This window comes from Mastigoproctus giganteus, chromosome 5 (assembly GCF_048544385.1).
Source record: "Mastigoproctus giganteus isolate SK-2022 chromosome 5, ASM4854438v1, whole genome shotgun sequence".
Taxonomy (NCBI): Eukaryota; Metazoa; Arthropoda; class Arachnida; order Uropygi; family Thelyphonidae; genus Mastigoproctus; species Mastigoproctus giganteus.
This window is the reverse complement of record NC_143579.1, coordinates 147,809,670-147,833,691: the sequence shown is the minus strand read 5'-3', so window position 1 is coordinate 147,833,691 and position 24,022 is coordinate 147,809,670. Positions and strand designations below refer to the sequence as shown.

The window sequence follows — 24,022 nt, the reverse complement described above, 5'->3', positions numbered from 1 at the left end:
GTTGCCCTTCTCTGTACCTGTTCCAGCAGCTCTACATCCTTCTTGAAATGAGACCTCCAGACCTGTATAAGTACTCAAGATGTGGCCTAACCATTGCCTTATACAAGGGAATAATCACCTCCTTATCCCTGCTAGAAAAATTCCTGTATATCATTGACAAGACACCATGAGCTACTCTTGCAGCTCGTCTGCACTGCTCAGAGAACTTCATATCTGCCTGCACAATTACCCCCAGGTCCTTTTCATTCTCCACCACTGTCAGTGTAGTACCGCAGAGTTGATACGTTGCTCTGGAGTTACTGTTTCCCATATGTAGTACTTTACATTTGTCAATGTTAAACTTCATTTGCCACCTCTCAGCCCATCTGTTCAACCTTTCCAGATCCTGTTGCAGCAGCATAGCGTCAGTAGTGTCCTTAACAACCCTGCCAACCTTTGTATCATCTGCAAACTTGGACATTAAACTTGATATCCCATCATCCATATCATTCATAAATACCGAAAACAACAACAGACCCAACACTGAACCCTGAGGAACTCCACTAATAACATTAGTCCACGTTGAGCAGTGTCCATTGATTACCACTCTCTGTCTTCTGCCACTCAACCATCCCCTTATCCATAGCAGCAATTTGCCTCCAATGCCACACTGCTCCAATTTGTGCAGCAGTCTTCCATGCGCAACAGTATCAAAAGCCTTTCTAAGATCCAAATATATAATATCAAAGTTATTCCCTGCATCCAGTTCTTTTGTGACTACATCATAGTATCCAATCAAATTGGTCTGGCAAGACCAGCCCTTAACAAAACCATGCTGCGTCTGAGCTATAACTGAATTCTTGTCTAGATGATCCTGCAGTGTTTCTTTAACCAGTGCCTCCATTAATTTACCTGGAACAGAAGTTAAACTAACAGGTCTATAATTACTTGTGTCAGCCTTTGATCCTCCTTTGTGAATTGGGGTTACATTTGCACATCTCCAGTCTATGGGTACCTCCCCTGAGTCCAAAGCTCTCATAATTATGGCTAGGGGTTTGCTTACTTCCTTTGCTGCCTCCTTTAATATAACTGGATAGATCCCATCCACCCCAGGTGCCTTTTTTAGTTTATCCTCAACAATCACTCCTCCACTTTCCTCTCAGTTATTATAAAATCATCAGCTCATTGCCAATGTTTACTTTACCTACATCATTCTCCTTCCTGACTAACTCCTCATGCGTGAATGTAGATGCAAAATGCTCGTTTAGATTGTTAGCCACCTGAGCAGGATCCTCAACTGTTGAACCATCAATATCCAGTGGACCAATCTGATTCATCCCTTTCCTTCTTGAGTTTAAATAGGTAAAGAACTCTTTTCTGTTTTTCTTTGCATCCTTTGCCAAGGATATTTCGTAGTCTGCCTTTGCCTGCCTAATCTCCTTTGTGACTTGGTTACAGACCAACTTATATCTATCATAGGCTTCCATGTCACCCATTAATTTGTATGTATCCCATGCATTTTTCTTCTCTGCCACATGTCTCATTAGTTCATCTGACAACCATTTAGGCCTAAACCTTGAACAATATTTCTTAGTTGGTATGTAAAGCCTGGTAGCCTCCAAGATTCGTTCCTTGAATGCTTCCCATTTTGAGTTTGCTGTTGGTAACATCATCAGTTGGTCCCACTGTATAGAATTTAAATACTGTCTCAGACCATCATAGTCGCCTTTACGAAAACAAAAACCCTTCCCTTTACCTCTGATGGTAGTTACCTCCTTGAGTAAATCCCACTTCAACACACTGTGATCACTGCCACCTAGTGGTTCATTTATCTGCAGATTCTTAATGCATGAAGAATCACTACTGATAATCAGATCAAGAGTAATGCTCCCTCTTGTTGCCTCACGAACATGCTGATGTAGAAAACAATCATACAATAAATCCACAAACGCCTTGCTAGTGTGCGAGTGACCAACCCACAAATTCCAGTCAATATCTGGGAAATTAAAATCCCCCATTATAAGACTCTCTGATTTACTGGCCCACTCTATTTCTCTGTACAATATCTTATTATACTCATCAGAGTCATTAGGCCTATAGCACACTCCTACTCTCAATTTTGATTTCCCTATGCTTATGTCACACTGACTCGACACTGCCCTGTCCATCGATGTCGACTGGCTTCACTTCCTCGGACTTTGTGTTTCTTAACTAATAGCATAACCCCTCCTCCCCTCCTGTCCTGTCTATCCTTTCTATACACATTGTATTCCCCAAATTCCAGTTCAGCATTCCTTATATCCGTGTGACACCACGTCTCTGATATCCCAACAATATCTGCCTTTGATGTTTTGAGCAATACCTCAAATTCATCAAATTTATTTACCAAACTCCTAGCATTGGTGTACACGCAGGTATACATGCACCTGTTTCTATTCTTGGCTACCCTAACACAACCCATGTGTTTACTTGTACCGCAATGACTCCCAGCAGTCTCTGAAATATCCTGCATCTTGTTTTTCAGGCTTCTGCTCATTTCAATAGAAGCAGTGCAAGAATCACTTCCATCTCTGCCAGTGGCTACTGTTAATCTATTAGTCCTTGTATCCCCGCCCCCAACTAGCAGTTTTCCGACCCACCTAACTCTGCCTCGACAGCATCAGCAAAAATTCTTGCACCCTTTCTATTTAAGTGTATCCCATCCCTGTAGAAGCAATCTCTCCTGTTAACAAGTAAGCTTTGTTCAGCAAGCTTTGCCCGTCTGAGGGTAAAAACAGCTTGCGCATAACTTGTTAAGGCTTTGTATGTTGTTTCATCCTGAATCAGGTATGTTTCTTGGTTGCGAGGGATCCCCTGGATTTCAACAAAAAATTTGAGCCTACAATCATCGTAAGTAGGGCATTTATACATGAGGTGCCCCCACGACTCCTCTTCGCCACAGTGGCAGAACGGATTTCTTTCAATTCCCATTGCTGTCAATTTCTGCTGAAAATGTCCACCATGTCCTGTGATCAGGAATGTAACTTGCAGACCAGGCGAAAACCAGCGAGGGGCTTTGGGAAAGTCATGTCAATGGATGGGAGGAAAATTCTGGTAATTTCTCCATTTGGCATGGTTCCCCACAAATGCTGCCAAAGCCCTTGAAAGTGTTTTAAAATACATTTTCTTTCTTGTTTCAGGTAATTGATAATGTCCAGTTAAAGATTTAACAACTGCGTTGGAATTCCCTTCTTTAATCAATAGGTGAAATCAGGATAAGTCTATTTTCATAAAGGGAGCACTGAGTTTAAGATAAAGAACACACACACATTACTGCCTTTAGTAGTAATGTGTAAAGATAGTAAAAGCCCCTTTTAATCACCTCAAGATAGAGTGGCAAGCATCCAGTGATAACCTGTAATGCAAGGGTGCTGACAGTGCAGCATGCCCTGCAGATAAACAACAGCTTGAATTTCTGTACAGAATCGTTAGTTAATTAGTTATTTGGTTTTTAGGAGCATTAGCAACTAAGGCCATATTGCTCCGGGATATGCAGTGGTCATTCCCTGACCTTTCCGCATCCTCCGTATTTGGTGGTGACGGGCTCGAACCATGGTCTAATCAAGAAGTGTGTGCTACGCACTGCTGCTCCTTCCCACCTGGCTACGGAGGCGTCCTGTACAGAATAAAGTTTATGCTTGTTCTTTTCCAGGGTGGCCTTTGTACACCAAACTGAGGCTCCATAACAAACAATTGGGAGAAACACCGCTTTATAGATGAGAGACAAAGCTTTACTTCAAACCCCAGTCAGCTCTGCTGACTGTTCTTATCATGGCTGCATATGTTCGGATTTTTGTGGACCAGTACGTCAGATGACAGTGAAAGGTAAGGCCAGTGCAATGTAGATTCCCAAGTATTTGACTTCTGTGTAGAGACAGATGGGGATGTTATTTAACTTCCTTGTTTGTTGTTGTTGGCCTGTGTATTTGTAACTTTCCCTTGAAGAGAACTGATTTTGTTTTCTCACCAGAAATTGAGAGATTGTGGAGTGTTGCCCAGTTTTGGAGCTTTTCCAGAGCTCTATTTGCTTTTTCTTCCAGTGCTGCTCTTGTGTCAGCTTGAACCACCAGGACAAGATCATTGTTGAAGGTCAGGGGTCTTGGCCCCACCCAGGTCCAAAACCCCCCAGGAACTCGTCCAGAACAATGGAGTAGAGGAATGGGCCAAGGACAGAGCCCTGAAGGCAACCCCAGTGAATGCATCTAGAGATGGCCTGGTATTTGTTTACAACTTGTACTTTTCTATTGCTGAGATAGGATTTTAGACTATTGTATAGGGACGTGTTTGCCTGCCAAAGCCTACGAAGGACACTGGGCCACCACAGTTGATTAAAGGCACCAGCAAAGTCCACCATGATGGCTAGAGTATACTTTGGAGTTGTCTGTGTAGCTTTGGTAATTAAATTGTGTATAGTACCTTTGGTGCCAGAGCCTGCCTTGAATCCAAACTGACATGGTGAGAGAAGTTGCTGATTGGCATAGTAGGTGGAGAGGCAATACAGCAGAAGTCATTCTAGAAGCTTGGCCAAAATGGGGAGCAGAGCAATTGGTTGGTAGGAGGCAGGAAGTTGGGGTGGCCTATCTGGATTTTTCAGGATCAGCTTAAGAGTAGCAGCCTTCCAGGGTGCAGGGCAAGTTCCTTCAGCAAGGCACCTGTTGAGCAGGCTCAAGAGGGTGGTGGGGTAGCCTTTGGCAAATTTCTTGACTACGTTGACTTTGAGTAAGTCAGTAACTGGCATTTTGCCATCTTTCACTTTAGCCAGAGCTATATTCATTTTTACCATGGTGAAGGGCAGCTCCGTAGCCTCTGGGATTCTTTAGACAGCAGGTTACCTTGTCTCACCCTCAAACTCTAGAGATTCTGAGTCTACAGATGCAAGTAGTCACAAAATTGTTTCCACAACAAAGAGCTGCATGCCATGAATTTTCAAAAAGGATCTGCAGTCAATAAGCCTTTGATAAAAACAAATATGATATTAAATATAGCATTCTATATGACATTCATTCAATCTGATGGGTACAGACAAAGGCACACAAAGCTGGAGGGTTATCTTTTGTGAGAGTAAGATACACATGCCAAATTCTATCCAATCTTAAACTAGATATTCATTGTATTTTACATGTCATTTCAATAAAATATCTGTAGGACAGTGCAAGGAATTTTAAAGACAAGTAATATCAGATCAAAAGTATTTTTGGCATTATAACTGGCACATTAAAATTGGCACAAAAGAATGCATTACAAGTGGCAAAATTAACTCTTACTGTAAAGAACACCCTTCCTGTATATATATTTGAGAAAGTGAACTTGAAAGGATCTTATTATTTAGGAAGTTCTGAATGAATTCTGGAAGATAGCCTCACAGGCTAAAGTTATGTAGGACTTGAAGGATTCCATACTGCCAGTTGGTATCATACGTCTTTTCAAAGTTGAAGCACATCATAACTAGACTGTTAGTTCCAAGAGAGGGGCATTCAGAATGTTTCTTTCTGCTCAAACAAGAGTCAAGTTGACCCTTTTTTAAAACCATAATGATTTCTACTTAATAAGTGTACTAGACAAAAAACAACTAGTAAGTAGTTAACCACAGGGCAATAGTCCGAAGGGTCTGTGGTGTAATAATCCTTTCCTGGTTTTGGAATAATAACAAAACAACAGCATGATGCCAGCTATTAGGGTAGAGTTTTCCAGGTGACCTCCACTGAGCGCAGCTTCACCATGCGCAGATTAGCACTTACGCAGTAGAAGTCCATGGAACATGGATTTTTCCATACACGGCACAAGGGTTGCAGTAGCATGGTGTATCTGACTCAGCCATGCAATCGTGTTGCTTTAGCACGATTGAATTTATAGTGTCATCGATTTCATTCTAAGCAACTTTGTTATCAGACAGCTGTTTTGTGGTATTGCAGTTTTGCAATCAGTCAAAATTTAGCCTCTCTACATTACACCTATTTTTTTTTATTTCAATATATTTTTAGTTATGTATCTTTCAACTCAGCAGTTCTCAGAAACAGCATGATGTAAGAACGACCCCCTTAGTTGGGTTGAGTCTTTTGCTAGTGACAATGTCAGTGTGAGTTTCTGAGTTGAATGAAAAGTGACATCATTGTGTTGTTTTGCCATTGAGTGAATTTATATTTTATTTCAATAGTAACCCTAATATAAGGGCTTCAAAGTGTGCCTCTACGTCCAAAAGTGATTCTGGGAAGAAAAAATCCAAAAAAATTCTGTCATTGCATGAGAAAATTATTATTTTGGGGAAAATAGAGTAAGGAAGAATATATGCATCTTTAGCTAAAGAATATGAGTGCAATGAATCATCGATACAAACAAAGTGTGAGGACAAAAATAAGGCAAGCATTAGGTTTGCAACAAACTCTGCAAATGCAAAATCCACTTTTGTTAGTTGACATAAGCTTATTGAAAAAAAATGTACCAGTTATTGAATGTTTGGATCAAAGACCAAAGAAATAGAAATATAAATCTCAGTTCTAATATGATCAGGTACAGGGCCCAATATATTTATCATCGCAAAGTCTCAAGATGCTAGTGCAAATGGTGAATCAAGTTTCAGTGCATCCAAGGGATGGTTCGGTAAAAAAAAGAAAAAAAAAAGAGCAAATCTGAAAAATATTAAAGTCATTGGTGAGATTGCTTCTGCTGATGTGGAGGCAGTGGAAATTTTTTTACAGTAATTGAAAAATGTAATAGAAGAGGGAGGATACATGGCAGATCAGATTTTTAACTGTGATGAAACCGGACTCAATTGGAAAAATGCTTGACAGGACATATTTATCCAAAGAAGAATGAGTTGCACCTGGATTAAAGTGTCAAATGACAGAATCACTCTCCTATTTTGTTGCAACACTTCTGGTGATTAGAAATGCAAGCCTTTATTAGTGTATTGTTCAGAAAACCCACGGGCTTTGAAAGGCAAAAATAAATCCTCTTCCCATTTACTGGTGATCGAATAGAAAAGCATGGATGACTGGCTCACTGTTTAGAAGGATATCTGAAAAATTAGAATTTATCATTCAAGGTGCTCTTTAACTTAGACAATACTCCAATTCACCCAGTATCAAATCCCCGATGCAATCCAAAGGTAAAACTTGTGTTTCTTCCTCCGAGCACAACATCAATTTTACAGCCCCTGGACCAAGAGATCATTTTGACTTTTAAATCTTATTACCTATCATCACTCCAATGTCCCAAGGAGAAGCTTGGCAAATCTTGTTGATAAAACTGAAAAATTTCTGGATAAAAACGTGCATCAACACTGGGCTGAATTCATAATACTAACGAGTATTGAAATAATCAAACAGTCATGGACTGAAATGAAGAAGTCAACTTTGAAGAACTGTTGGAAGAAGCTACTCCCTGAAACAGGAAGTACTCACAAGACCTCAATATTATTCAGACAGAAGCGTATACCCGATTAAGTTTCTGTTGTTTCCATAATTTAATTTTGATTTTTTGGGGTTTAGTTTTCTTGATCGTGTTTCTGTTGTTTCCATAATTTAAGATTCCAAAATTCTCGATTAAGTTTCTGTTGTTTCCATAATTTAATTTTGATTTTTTAGGGTTTAGTTTTCTTGATCGTGTTTTCTTTTAATTATAGGGGCCCTTTAAATTTAAGTTAGGGGCATGAACACTAAACTGGATAAATGGAAATGGGAGAGATGAGAAATTATGGAAGAAGTCAGTATCGTTGTTCATTTTTGCAACCCCCATTCCAACAAAAATTAGCATAGAAATATATTACTTCCATATATTTTATGATGTTTTTAATTGGGATACATTTTAAATTATAAAGTGAAATTGTTAATTTCTTTTAAAAATAAATTGTACCATTTGTAACACAGAGATTACGGTTTTAATTTCCTACATAAAAAGTTTCAGAACCTAACACCCCGCCGAATGCGGAATCAAGGTGTACGGACATTGATCAAAGTGTAACCCCACACTCGGTGGGAGGTCACCTGTATTCAATTATAAAGCTGTAATAACAGCAAGTGAGTCTTCACTTAAGTTTTTGAAAATTAATACCAGTTTTCATCAGTGGTGCCTGTAACACCATTTCTTGAATGAGTAAGAGTGAGCCTTAATTTGAATATAGTCATGGGGAATGTAGGCTGTCATGCCTTGTGAAAGCCAATACACAAAAAAAAGGTATAGTGGCTGACCATGTGGACTTGAATCAGGGGATGGCCAGCAGTGTTTTCAAGACCATAATCCAACAAACTTCAGTAAAGGTATACATGCTTACAGCCACCCATTGCCAACGACAGCTAAAGTTTGCATCAGAATGGCATAACTGGACACTTGATGAATAGAATAAAGTGGTGTTTTCCTAGGAATAACATTTCTTGCTGGGTGGACAAGTAATGCAATAAACTGCAGAAAGCAATCACTTCAATGTCCTCGTCTAACAGAAACAGGCAGGTAGTGGCAGTGTTTTGGTATGGGGGATGCTTTTCTGGGAATCTCTTGGAGCCCACATATTCCTAGACTGAGCTCTGAATGCAAAAAAACTACCTATCCATTGCAGCCGATCAGGTACACCCTTTCATAGCGACTCTCGTGCTGGATGGCATGTGTGCTTCAACAGGATAACGGACCCTGCCACATTGTCAGTATTGTTCGAGTTGTTCATAAAACATGAAAGTGACTTTCAGGCATTACCTTGGCTGCCAAATTCGGTGGATATGAATCCCATATACCAACAGAACATCTCTGGGATTATGTGAACCAACAGATCCGGCATTTTGATCCTCCACTATGGACAACTGCAGATCTACAAGATGTAATCCTGGTGACCATCAGCCTCCATACCTCCTGCAATGTTCATAGGGCAAGTAGTCCATACCAACTGCTAAGTAGGTGTTCATAATGTTTATATTGGATCATAATGTTTATGATTGTCACTGTTCAATAGACCGTCATGAACTATCTAACTGATTAAGGAATAATGAATGATGGAGCATACAAACAATTGTTCTGTTTGTATGCTCCATGATCCTTTATTAATGAACAAACATTCATGGAGCATATAAAGAGAACAATTTATGAGCTTCATCATGTAGGCAGATAAGACGTGCTACCCAAATGTGACCGAAATTTGAATGTTGCACATAAAATCTAAGGAAGTGCATCCAATTGACATTGGTGGACAATGCAATGCTGAGTCAGTGTGGTGTGACATAAGCACTGGGAAAGGGAAAATGAGAATAGGTGTGTTATGGGCCTAATTGAATCTGATGAGTATATTGAGTAACTGTGAAGAGAAATAGAGTGGACCAGTAAATCAGAATGTCTTATAATGGGGGATTTTAACTTTCCAGATATTGATTGGAACTTGTGAGTTTGGTCACTCGCACACTAGCAAGAATTTTGTGGATTTATTGGATGACTGTTCTACAGCAACATGTTCGAGAGGCAACCAGAGGGGGTAATACCCTTGATCTGATTATCAGCAGTAATTATTCATCCATTAAAAATCTGTAGATAAAAGGAACCACTAAGTGGCAGTGATCAGAGTGTACTGATGTGGAATTTACTTAAAGATGTAACTATCATCAGGGGTAAGGGGAAGGGTTTTTGATTTCGTAAAGGTAACTATAGTGGTTTCAGAGAGTTTTTAAATTCTATCCAATGGATCAACTGATGATGTTACCAACAGTGAATTCTAAATGGGAAGCCTTCAGGGACTTAATTTTGGAGGATACTAGATTTTTCATGTTTGTTATTTGGTTTTTAGGAGCATTAGCAACTAAGGCCATATTCTCCAGGGATATGCGGTGGTCATTCCCGGACCTTTCTGCATCCTCTGTATTTGGTGGTCACGGGCTCAATCAAGAAGCGTGCTACACACTGCTGCTCCTGCCCACCTGGCTACAGAGGCGCCCATAGGTTTTCTTAGTAGGCTTTTCATATCAACTAAGAAATACAGCCACACCTTGCATAACGCGAGATCGATAAACGCGTTTTTCAGTTACCACCATTTGAAAAAAATTAAACCACTTTTCACTTTACACAATGCAAATTTCCAATTAATGCAATTTTCTTTTTTAATGTGATAGTTGAAAAAGATCTGAATCGCACATTAAGCTTATCGCACAAAGGACAGGCAATAAACAAACGTTTGCCTGCTGCCTGCCTCAGTGTGTTCCATCAACCATCGGAAGAAGACATGTAACTTGTTTGTCTCCCGCTAATAAAGTCAATGCAGACTTGCATTTAAAAATTAGAATTTTTAATTTAAATTAGAATCTGGCCCATTTAAAAATTCTAATTTTTAAATGAGCCAGATGAAAATGTTACTGCGAAGGAAATAATGGTAAAAGAACTAGATGATATCTTTCGTAACGCAGAGAACCTCAAACAAAAGGTTTGAGGTTCTCTGCAATATTTATTTCGCCAGGGCCCAGAGAAGATTTTGTCGGCAACATGACAATCATCCCCTCCCCCCCTTACTCACCAGACTTAGCCCCTTGCAACATCTTCCTCTTCCCAAGAATGAAAATCAAGCTGAAAGGTCAAAGATTTGACAGCATAGAGGATATCCAAACTGAATTGCAGGCAGTGCTGAACACTATGATGAAAAAGGACTTTCAGGATGAATTCATATCATGGGAGAAGTGCTGGGATCAGCGTTTATGCTCTCAAGGGAACTACTTCAAAGATGACAGTGGCAAATAAGACCCAGGGTGAGTCTAATTTATATTTATAAATACATTTTGGGAACTTTTAGGTAGCACCTCGTATATGTACTAGTATTTACATGTTTCAATAAACTGATCTTGTTCATATAAAATGAGTGAGCCCCACATCAGATTATATCCATTCTAGTCTCCCTAGAATGGATATAATCTGATGTGGCTGACCAAGAGTCAAGTTAGTCCTGCCACAAATATGCTTGAATTGGTGGGGGACAATGATACAACTGTTATTGAAAGACTAGCAGTGAATTGCAACTGCTTCTAATGATGTTTCAGTGAAATGTGGTGGGTTGATGTTTAAGAATTTGAGAATATTTTACACCTCTATGAGACATGTTGGTAGATGCTGTCTTTTATTTTCTGTATATTGTAGAGTTTTATTGCCATGTTGGCTTAAGATATCAGATTAGTTTCTTGCAGGCATAGTCTAGTAGGGTTTTACTGCATCAGGAGATCACAACATATCAAGTGGCTGTGAAAACTTGGATGGCTGCAGGGTAGAAGGCACAAGGTTGTGATTAATGGATATTCTTCAGGTCGATGTAACACCAGGAGTGGGGTCCTACAAAGATTGGTTCTTGGACCACTGTTCTTTCTCATTTTCATAAATGAGATCAACAAAGGCATAGAAGAAGACACAATGTCAAAATTTGCAGATAACGTAAAGACTGGAAGAATCATTAATGATCAGTATCAAACAGAGCTCCTTCAAGATGACTTGAAGGGACTTCAATGTTGGTCAGAGAAGTGGCAGCTATGTTTTAATCTGCAAAATGCAAAGTCTTACACTTGGGAAATAGCAACCCACAAATAAATTATACACATGGTGGGGTTGAATTAAAAACAGTGGAGGAGGGAAGATATCTGGAAATTATAATACTAGCAGGTATGAAGTTTTCTGAACAGTGTAAACAGGCAGCCAGGAATGCCCATGGTGATTTATCAGACATTATCCTGTATGATATCAATCATAATCCCATTACAATAGTGGGATTCATCCCCTTCTTTTAGAGTTTATATAAGTAAAGATGTCCTTGCTGTTTTTCTTAGCATCCTATCCCAAAGATTTCTCATAATCTGCCTTTGTTTTCCTAACCTGCTTTGTGACTTGAATAAAGACTAGTTTATATCTACCATAGTCTTCTATGTTGCCTGATAATTTATATGCATTACAAGCATTTTTCTTCTCTGCCACAAGTCTCATAAGTTCATCTGACACCCATTCAGTCCTAAACATTGAACAATAATTCTTAAATCGGTATGAAAAGCCTTGTACTTCCACAATTAGTTCGTTGAAATGCTTCCCACTTAGAACTTGTTGTTGGTAACATCATCAGTTGGTCCCACTGTACAGAATTTAAAACTGTCTGAGATCATTGTAGTCACCTTTACGGAAGTAAGAACCCCCTCCCTTTACCCCTGAGGGCAATTATATCTTTCAGTAAATCGCACATTAGTACACTGTGATCACTGTCACCTAGTGGTTTCTTCATCTGCAAATTCTTAAGGCACAAATGATCACTACCAATAACAAGATCAAGAGTATAACACTTACTGGTTGCCACTCTCACACATGCTGCTGCAAAAAACAATCATCCAATAAATCCTCAAAAGTCTTGCTAGTGTAGCATCACTAATTTTTCTTTTATTTATTTATTTTTTTTACAAAATTCCCAAACACGAGAGGTATTAGAACCTGTAGTACTTAGAACTGTGCTTGGGTTGGAGGTTGAGAAGAAGATATTTGTTGATATTAGACTTGAACTTGTGTAGACTGTAATTTTCAGGAAATACGTATGAAGGAAAGTTGTTGCAGAAAACGGCAGTTGAATGAATAAACAAGGAGGATGAAAAGTTGGTTCTGTGAGTTTGAAGTTGGACAGTATATGGATGTTGGCTGGTGGTGGCACGTGTTCAGACTGTTTTGAAAGAGAAAGTGGGAATTATAGAAGCCAATTTAGAAGAACAGTGCCCATTAAAGTATCTGTACAAAAGGCATATAGCCGAAACAGAACATCAATGAGACAGTGAGCGGAGAGACTCTTTTAGAGATGAGTCAGTAATTAACCTAACTGCCCTCTACTGAATGGAATCTAGAAGCCTGAGAGAGGTTTTAGTGGCACCGCCCCAGATGTGCGAACAATATTCCATGGTAGGGTGGATTTCTGATTTGTACAAAGTGAACAGCTGTTTGGCAGAAAAGTAATGCAGAGAGCGAAAGAGAAAACCAAGTTTTTTAAATGCAGAGGAAGCAATATTAGTAATGTGCTTGTGCCAAGAGAGATTAGAAGTCAGGGTAATCCCCAAAAGAGATATATCATCTTGCCTAGAAATCGGAGTGTCGACAAAGATAAGCATAGGAGCAGAAGAATTTGCAAGATATAAGACAAGACTGAGTTTTAGAAGGATTGAAATCAAATAAGTTGTCTTTGCCCCACTGAAGAATTACCTGGAGATCGGCATTTAAGGAATTGGTAGCGGATATTTGAGAAGTTGTAGCTGATTGAGCAGGGCAAGGCTTCTCAAACTGGAAAGTGGAATGCAATGTACTATCATCGGCAAAACTATGGATAGGATTTCCAGTCAATGGAAGATCATTAAAATACAAGAGGAAAAGAGTGGAGGAAAGAACTGAACCTTGGGGGACACCAGAATTAGTGGAAAAGTTAGAAGACAGAGAGCCATCTGTCATCACCCTCAGTGACTGATCCAAGAGAAAACTGGATAACCAATTACAAAAATCAGTTGGCAAAGCATAAGATGAAAGCTTGTTTAGAAGACTTTATGCCAAACACGATCAAAAGCCTTTGAGATGTCAAGTGCAACTGCTTATGTTTCACTGAATTTTTCCATTGAATTTGTCTATAACTGGGTAACATAAGACAGAATATCACCAATGGATGATATTCTGTCTGATGGAATCCGTACTGGTGATCATTGATCAGACGACAATTTTCTAGGTAGTTTAAGAGTTTGTGGTTAAATTGATTTCTCCATTACTTTAGAAAGAATAGAAGCAATTGCAATGGGACAATAATTGGATGGGAGGGATTTGTCACCCTTTTTAGGAACTGGCTGGCTGGATATGAGCAAATTTCCAAGCAGAAGGAAAAACACCTTTGGAATAAGAAAATGAAAAAAAGGCAGCAAAGAAAAGGAGTAAGTTCAGGAGCACAGGTTTTGAGAACAAGTGGAGAAATATCATCAGGATCTCTAGCTTTCTTAGCATCAAGATTCGTCAAAATTCTTCTGATATCCTTTTGACGGAAGATCACAGAAGGCATTGAATGGAGTGTGTTGGGAATGGTGGGAGGTGTTTTACAAAGATCATTAATACATGAGTTGGAAGAAAAAAAGGATGCTAGCAGGTCAGCTTTATCCTTGGCTGAAGTGACAACATAACCATCTGGTTTTCACAGAAGTGCGAGCAGAGATGGGAAAAAGTTGCAGCCAATAGCTTTGGCAAGAGACCAGAATGCTCGGCTACCATTAGGGCAAGAAGCAAGTTTTCTACTCTTAGCCTGTTCAAAATCTAGTTTGGACTGATTAATAACTGCTTTACAATTGTCGCAAGCTTTGGTGTAAGCAGAAAATGAAACTGAAAAATTGGAAACAAGCCAATTATGATATGCAACATCCTTTTCTTGAACAGCCTTAGCACAATTATTGGAAAACCAAGGTTTAGATAAAGGACGAGATTTTAAAGCGGAGTGTGGAATAAAGGATTCCATTCCAACAAGAATAATTTCATTGACACGATCTGACCAAACGTTGATATCAGAAGTTTTGAAATAGTAATCCAACCAAGGAAAAGAAAATAAATCTCGCAGGTCTTCCCAATTGGCTTTCTTGTAATGCCAAACAACATGAGGTTCGGAATAGCCATGAGATAAAGGCTCCATTGGAGAAGAGACAATCACCAAGTTGTGATCTGAGGTGCCTATGTACTTCGACTATGTACTTAGAAGGGTTGTTTGTGAGAAAAAGATCAGGCGTGTTGTCTGTATGGTTATGATTGTCCAGTATTCTTGTAAGTAAATGAACAATCTGTGCAAGGTCATTAGTAATTGCAAAAGCCTCAGCATCTCTACCAGCTGGGTCAGTGTGACTAGAAAACAGAAGCCAGTTGGAGTTGTGAAAATTAAAATCACCAAGGAAAATTACCTCACTGTTAGGAAAGTTGGACTGGAGAATGTCAAGTTGCAAAGAGAAGAGCTCCAAGTGATTAGTGGAGTTGGGGGAATGGTAGAGACAACAGATGAATTTGACACAATGAGGTAGAGAGATTTTAAGCTAGAGAAGATCGAAGAGAAGAGATTTCAAATTACCAAGTCTCTGAAAGGGAATATCGGAACAGACATATGCACAAGTACCACCTTTGACGCGAAAGGAATCATACAGCGAATAATTTGGGCAACTGAGATGAGCAGTAGTTGAATCAACCAATAACTGAGATTCTGTCAGGAAAAGTACATGAGGTTTGGCAGACTGCAAGTGGAAATGGACATAATTAAGATTAGAATTGAAACCATGTATATTTGTGAAATGAATTAGGAAGTGTTTGGGAAGTTTAGATCTTTTTGCAGATATGCTTACTCTATTAGTCTGACAATTCATGGTGTATTCAATGGTAAGAAAAAGTGGGTTGGACATGCTGTATGAAGTAATGAAATTTTTGGATATGGCATACACATGGTAAGAATATACCCAGATCCTTGATATAACGTGGCCTCAACAAAGCGCTCCCCCCCCCTGCATACACACTATTCGGACTCCCTCCAGTCATTATCTGGAATGAGTAGAGGTTGCAAGATTATACACTAGCTGATCTGGAAGCCTCCTAAAGAGTTACCAATATGTTCGGTCCGGTGTACTAACTAGCGGCCAGTCTGTGAACACTATTTTAGAGCTGTACCCTCGAAATGTAAGGAAGATTGGATCTCACCGTGGTGTTCATCATAACCTCAAAAGACACAATCATACTGCACGACGGAAGGAGATGGGGAAGGGTTAACCGGAACTTAGCTCTGGAGACCAAACACAGGTTCCACCACTTCAAGCCTCCAATAAGCAAAGTGGTGGTACTGCACCGGTTGATGAGAGTCATCTACCACCTAGTATTACCCCCTGGTAACACAGAGGGGAAGCATTCCTCCATGTGGTGTGGGTGCCACACCTCGACCCCTGCTTACGTTGGTTCACACCTGGGTGGTCACCCACAGTGCTTGTGCATGGAGGTTATACCCAGGATTACTAACCCACCATCCATGAAGGTGCAAGCAGAGGACTTGGCTGTCACAGTCCGTCTGGACTTCGCTGAAATTGGGTCCAGTTGACTTGAATGTCACCCGAATATCAGTTCCATCAGCGTTTTAGACTCCCAGGTAGCAAGTACAGCTTGTCTGGCATACCTGAGAGAATATCTGTGACAACCTCAAGGACCAAATGTACTGATTTATCTCAAGGTCCTAATGTACTCAAGGACCTAATGTACCAATGTACTGATCAGTTCTAAACGGATATGTATAGTTGCAAAATTATCTGGTGGAATTTCAGTACTTGATAAGTAACAGCAATACAGCAGGCCCCCGTTATAATGCGGTTCGCTTTACGCTGATTTGCTATAACGCTGTTCTTATATTATAACCCGTATCTGACTATAACGCTGTCACAGATCACTATAACGCGCTTTTACAGATTGCATTTTTGGCATATTTAACGAAATCATTTCATTTGATGGATTCGATAGCTTGAAAATGAATAGCAAAACAGCATTAAAATGTTTCCCACGACGATTTGAGAAATTTTCCCACGCTCAGTGAAATTTTCTCGCATGCTAATTTAATTGCAGTACAGTGACTTGTTATGTAGTTCCGAGATCAACATTTTAAAAAATGATCACGTATATTGCTTGTAATATTTGCGTTATATGCATTTATCCGAAGTCTAGTCATCACTCAGTACAGTATTAGACATCGTGCGTAACAGACAGTTTACTCGAAATTGTATCATAATTAATGCAACCAATGCAGTTACATTTTCAAAGAGCTAATAATGACCAACAGGAATGAAAAAGCAACAACGTCTGGGCTCAGTACAAAGACTATAAATGTAAGAAAAAGACTGAATTTGAAAATTAAATTAGACGTTTTGAAGCGAATCGATTCCGGTCAACGACAAGCGGATGTGTGCCATAATTTAGGACTTGCAAGTTTAACTGTAAGAACAATTATAAAAAAATAAAGAATTAATTTTAGCAGCGGGAAAGATAGCTGTTCCACTGCAAGCAATTATGGCTTTGCTGACTATTAGGAGAGAAATGGAAAGACTTTAACTAATTTTATTGAAGATAATATCCAATGCAGAATTCGGTTAAGTTAAATATTTGAGAGCGAGAGAGATTAGCCAATATGATGATCTGAAGAAAACTCACCTAAAAAAAGTTATATGTTTACCCGTATGAGCAGGGATATTTTCAATATGACAATGCAACCACTACAACAAATATGTGTGGAAGACTTCCAGCATCTACCCTGACCAATGTAATCCATGGATTTCAATTTCAGTAACTTAAAACTTTCAAAAAAGAACTTAAAATTATTGAAGAGGGGTATTATGTGTTATACTTCTCAAGTTTTTAACATAGATGAAGCAGGACTTTTATGGAAAACCGAATGCCTAAAAGAAGTTTCATATTGAAAGAAGAAAAAAAACATGCCAGGTTTCATTCAAAGCAGCGAAGGATCGGTTGACTTTATTGTTGGGTGGTAAAGCTGCGGGGGATTTAAAATTAACACCCCTTTTAGTCTATTTGGAAGAGGGCCAAAGTTCAACCCAAAATCGACACACATTTTTCATGATTAAATCCATCAATTAAATTAAATAAATTAAAATCAAATTAGATCAATTAAATTCATGATTTTAATTGGAATTTTAAGTTTAATTTTGATACGTAAGTAGTTACCAGATAATTATATATGTAATGCAGAATATTTTATATGTACAAATATTCAAATATTAAATATTTTGATCGATATTTGTGCATCTTTTCACTACTGTTTATTATTGATTAGGAAATATCCTATGGCACCGACCGCAACTCACAAATACATATGTTACCTTATGGGAATGCGGCGCTCGCTTACCGCGGATTCACTTAGCGCTCTGTTTTTTCCGGAACGAATTATCAGCGATAAGCAGGGGTCACCTGTACATGATTTCCGCTGCAACTATTTTCCTTGGATTGATTACTTTGTCTCTTTACTCATTAAGTTTCTACTGTTATGTTTTCACTTTTCTGATGTATCCATTGGATTTGTTTTAATAATCATTCATGAAATTACTTATAATCAATGGACACTGCTCATCGTGGACTGATGTTATTAGTGGAGTCCCTCAGGGCTCAGTGTTGGGTCCATTATTGTTTTCTGTATTTATAAATGATATTGATGATGGTATATCGGGATTAATGTCCAAGTTTGCAGACGATACAAAGGTTGGCAGGGTTGTCAAGGACACTACTGACACTATGCTTCTGCAACAGGATCTGGAAAGGTTGAGCAGATGGGCTGAGAGGTGGCAAATGAAGTTTAACATTGACAAATGTAAAGTACTACACATGGGAAACAGCAACCCCAGAGCAACGTATCAACTCTATGGTACAACACTGACAGTGGTAGAGAATGAAAGGGACTTGGGGGTGGTTGTGCAGGCAGATATGAAGTTCCCTGAGCAGTGCAGACGGGCTGCAAGAGTAGCTCATGGAGTATTGTCAATGATATACAGGAATTTTTCCAGCAGGGATAAGGAAGTGATTATTCCATTGTATAAGGCGATGGTCAGGCCACACCTAGAGTACTGTATACAGGTCTGGAGGCCTCATTTCAAGAAGGATGTAGAGCTGCTGGAACGAGTACAGAGAAGGGCAACAAGATTAGTGAATGGAACAAAGGGGTGCTCTTACGAAGAAAGGCTTAAGTTTTGCAAATTACAGTGTCTGGAGACTAGGCACCAGCGAGGTGATCTGATAGAGGTGTATAAAGCCTTGAATGGTTTAAGCATGCTCAATGCTGATGGGATTCTTCCTCTAGCTCAGAATAATCACCTGAGAGGGCATAAATTCAAATTGAGGAAAGACAGATGTAGGATAGACGTGCGGAAATTTGCCTTTAGCCAGCGAGTGGTTGGTTGGTGGAACAGACTTCCATCCCTTGTGGTGGAGGTTGATAGCCTAAATAAGTTTAAGGCTCAGCTGGACAGGTATTTTGAACGAACAGAGGGGTGAAGTGGAAGTGGTTTTTTTTTTTTTTTTTTTTTTTTGGCTGATGCTGCATAAGCTTGCTTTCTTGCATCAAATGCCTCTACTAATGCTAATGCTAATGCTAATGAGTCCAATTCTGAATGATTACAGAGCTGTGGATGTTTGAATCTTAGTTGATTAGCATTAGCATTAGCATTAATGCTAATGCTAATGCTAATCAACTGCCCATGTTGATTATAAGTAATTTCTTTTATATTATATTTTTTATATTATATTATATTTATATTATGTTTTTTATATTATATATGGTTTATATTATATGTAGAATTTGTATATTTTTTTTTTATGGGTCTTGGATTTTTCAAGTATGTGTTAACACATTATACCTTTGGAAATCCATCTCTAGATTTTCTACTAAAATTATATAGCAACCTTCAGATTTTAGTGACTTTGGTCTTTACCACTAAACTTCTAAACTTTGTATAAATCACTTTATATAATTTCCTAACTACATCACTATTAGGTATAGAGACATCCAAAATTTTTGGTTCCTTGGAATTACTTCTTGTTCTTCCTTCTTAAGATTGAACTGTTTCATGTCCATAGCCTTGTTACCTGCTCTTTCATAATTGGTTTCTTAATTACACTACCACTGGATATGTAAACTGGTTCTTTATCTTTGGATTCATTTACTATTCTTTCCACAGTAAATACACACACATGGAATTATTTCATATACATGGACTTATTTCCTGTTCTATAATTGGATCTAAAGTCATCATGTTACTTATATCCCTGGAATTATATCACATTCTTTAATCCATGAATTTAAATTAGTTCTTTTTCCTTCCTTGTATTTTCTTGCTAAATTGGATTCTTTATAAATTGGATTCTTACTACACCTTTTTGGACTAAAGATTTTAATTATTAATCTATTTATATCTTAAAACATTTGAAATCTTGTTTTCTATACTCTGATATGTTTACAATCATTCCCTTATATGAGACTATTCAGCTTAATATAACGTAGTCTCATCATTTGGTCTAACATGTATATGTTTTTTGCCACCGTATTGTTCAACGATCTTTATTTATCTATTAAAGGCAGTATGTTTATTTTTATAATTTTGTACAACTTTACCACGGTAAAGTCATACTATTCCAACCACATTTCTTTTTCCAATGCTAATTTTAAATTATCTCCATACACTTGTATTTTAAATACGACAATAGAGGTCACTATTTTCGCCACTGTTTTGCATTTATTCGCAGCTTACTATTAAGTCCGCTACGCTATTATAAATTGCTTTATCATGTAGATATACTGCCAATGTAGTTGAAGTTTGGTGCACTCGTCTACTCTACTGAATGTGTGCTATAAACTGCTTTATCATGTAGATATATTGCCAATGTAGTTGAAGGTTTGATGCATTCGTCTACTCTACCGAATATGTGTGTGCTTCATCCCTCCCACCTTTTTCCTTCTGCTACGTATATTTTCCCCGCCATAGACTTGTTACCTTATTTCTGCTACGCATTTCTTGAAATACTCCAGGTATTGTTCACTTTCACTTTCTTATTATACTTTTGCTTTCATTTTAGATTCTTAGCATGTTTCGACCCACATATTTTTACTTTCAATACAAGCATTTGGTATTATTAGCTCCCTTTTATACTAATGCTTACAAATGCCAGAGCCCTTACTATAAGGTTGGGCTTCACAGCTCCAGCAAGCTTAGTGTTATTTAATAACTTTTCCTTTGCCTTTTGTCTTTCTGCTGTCTATTTCTATTGTTCTTCCAGTTCATAAAACTATTAGTGTATAAGAGACTAATACGAACGTTCCTACTATCCTAATTACTGTACAAGATTCAAAAAAAAGTCTCATCATTTAGTAAGTATAATTTATCAGTTGTCTAATGATAATGCTAAGCTATTTCTGAAAATTCAGACATTTAATGAAAATTCCACATGAATAATATTGTAAAATATGTCTCCACAACACACTTTTCTCAGGTCAATTAAGGCAAGAAATATGGTTTGTTCATAGCTTCAACCAATTCCTATTTGTTTGAGATTATAATTTCATTTTGCTACCCATTTTATTCATGTTTGTGCAACTGACAGTTTTTTAAACTGTCACCTACATTGGAAAATGTAAAAATAAAAACACACCTGAATTTATCTTCTTCATAAGTACAGCCAGTGATGGTAAATAATTCTTCAGAAGACTCAAATGATACTGATACCATTTGTCTGAAAAATTCATTAAGATTAGTTATTAAAAAATATTAATTTCATATGAATAATTAATGATGGGCATAATAGACAATCAAATATGGCATTTTCATAATCAATTATATGCAAATTAGGTGATTACAAAATTAACAAAAAGGAAACAGAGGGCATCAACAGTGGAAAAATTTGATCTGAAGTTATTAATTATCAAAAATATAGTTCAAAGGTTCAAATCATGAAGGTTGGCATATTTTTTTTTAGATAAAAAAAAAATATTTTACTTTTATTAAAGCTATAATTAATTTTAAACTATACAAACGTAGCAGAACTGGGTAACATATAATGTAAACGTGACAGTGTAACATAACATTAACTTGTACTCTAATATGTACCTAAATGCAGTAATATGTACAAGTTAATAACATTAACTTGTACATATTACTGCATTTAGCTACATATTAGAGTAGTACAGTACAGTAAAGTGGATGCCCACTTTACGATATTAATCCGTTCCAGAACACCATCGTATCGTGAAAATATTGTAATGTGAACCCAATAACATATTGTTTTTCAGTAATTAGTTCAAAGACCTCGGAAGTTGAAATTTTCAATATATAACTAAGTTATTTATCTCCCTAAAAGGTGATTTTTATAATGGAAATTGTACATAGTGATTAAAAAAATTGATTAAAACTAATATATATTGATTAAAGAACAACACAAAAAATCATTTCAACTAAAGGATGCAAAAACAAATCATGTGGTGAACAATGTTTACAAATGCTTCTATTGGCTGAGAGGAAGGACTATGTGGTTTGGTCGGAGACAATCATAAAGTGAAATGAGTAGGTGCCTGTTAACACGATCACTGGTTACTAGAATCAGCTGCTTTAATTTCAAAAAAACAATTCAAATCATTAAAATGCACTACACTTTCATTGTTATTATATGTTCAGTTATAAGATTAATTTTGAATGATATTTTTCTAAAGCACATTGCTGGAGGTCACTACCATAAAACAATAAAAACAATTTGCAGTGTCTGGTTTATTGGTCTTTTCTGTTAGTGCAATTTATTATAAACGGGTAGTAAATTCGATCTTATTGGATTTGCGATAATACTGAAGCCGGAATTATGCGATTTTTTACATTATTATGGTGAAATGTGTTTCCCTTTCCATGAAATTGTCATTCATATAAAAAAACATAAATTTTCAGAATCTTCTCTTCATTTCTATTTTTTAAGCTGCTTGCGCATATCGTGTTAGTTGCAATTTGTGCATGCTGTGTTTTGTTATTGATTGCTTATCTTTTTTACAGTTTAAATTCTACAATCCCCCCCCACAAAAAAAAAAAGAAATGTCAGTGAAATATCAACTAGTTATATATACATATTACAGTACGTATTAATTGAGCTACGTACGTAAGCATAAATTTATTTTTATTTTGCTAACCTGTGGAAATATTCTTTGGATTTTCGTGTTTAATTTAATTTTGTTAATTGGTAAAGTAATAAAGTGTAAATTTCTGATATTTACTTTATTTATCTTATTTTTGTTACACAGAGCATTAAAATTATGATAAATGAATTAGCTTTCGGCTGGGTGGCAGCCTTCATCAGATTAAAATACTTTGAATGGCAGTTAGAATAGAGATGCACTGCCAGGATGGTACGTGAGACACGTGGTTAATTGTTTGTTGATGTTTGTGGCTGTGACGTATGGTGGTGACGTGGCCAGCGTTTGTCTATGGACAGAATTACTGCTTCTGTGATGGGGTTAAGTTGACAACCACTGTTCCTGTTCAACGAGGTATCCGAGCATTTTATACTTAACGATTCCAACCAGGTGCGCCTTAAGTAATGGTGGGACTTGTCTACAACCACGACATCGCGGTGTGGGTCGATGTCGTGGTGGGTTGTCCAGACATGCTCGGCAATAGCTGAGTGTTCTACATCCGCCAAACGGATCGCCCTTTTATGTTCTGAGAGGCGTTTCTCGAGACGACGACCAGTGTCTCGAAAGTAGCAGCTCGTGCAGTCACGGCAAGAGATGCGATAGACCACACCACTCTGTAGAAGGGTGGGGACAGGTGTTTTTATGTTGGAAAGGAGAGAACGCAGTTTCCTGCCTGGGAGTTGGATGCACTTCACCCCATGCGATCTTAGGATTCTACCGATCTGCTGTGACAGGTTGGGGTAGTATGGGATGAATGCCCTCGTGGAAGACTCGTCACTGTTGGTGTTGCTGTTGGTCGTCACGTTGTCGCGTGCTTGTAGATCACATCTGTTAAGGACATCGATGGGGTAGCCACACCTCGTAAGGTCTACTTTGACTCTGGTGATCTCTTTGCGCCTTTCATCTGCAGAGCTGGAGTGTGTCCAGGCGCGAGTTAGCAAGGTTCGGGCGGTTGAGAGGAGGTGGCCCCGTGTGTGTGCTGACTGGAAGTTGGTAAATTGGCCAGCACACATAGGCTTACGATAAACCGTTGTCTTCAAGCATGTGTCTTCGCGCCGGACAAGTGTATCTAGGTATGGTATAGAGTTGTTCGACTCCAGCTCAACCGTGAATTTTATGAAGGGTGACGGTGAGTTGAGGTGGGTTAGGAGTCGCTGACTTGAGTCTCTAGGGATCACTACGAACACATCGTCTACGTAGCGACACCAAAAGGCGATGTGATCCGGTGCGTGTGTAAACGCACGTCCCTCTAACTCCTCCATCACGATGTTTGCTGTGACCGAGCTGACAGGGGAACCCATGGCTGTGCCATGTATCTGCTGGTAGATT

General features: G+C 38.3%; 1 protein-coding gene across 1 annotated transcript in view; it reads right to left on the bottom strand.

The window, feature by feature from the left end:
- The window catches only part of LOC150085758 (uncharacterized), a 321,980-nt gene that overhangs the window by 277,721 nt on the left and 20,237 nt on the right, over positions 1-24,022 (bottom strand). The window contains exon 3 of the mRNA XM_090374684.1: positions 21,175-21,255. Within this exon, the coding sequence (XP_090230810.1) occupies positions 21,175-21,255 (81 nt within the window). The remainder of the gene's footprint in view (positions 1-21,174; positions 21,256-24,022) is intronic.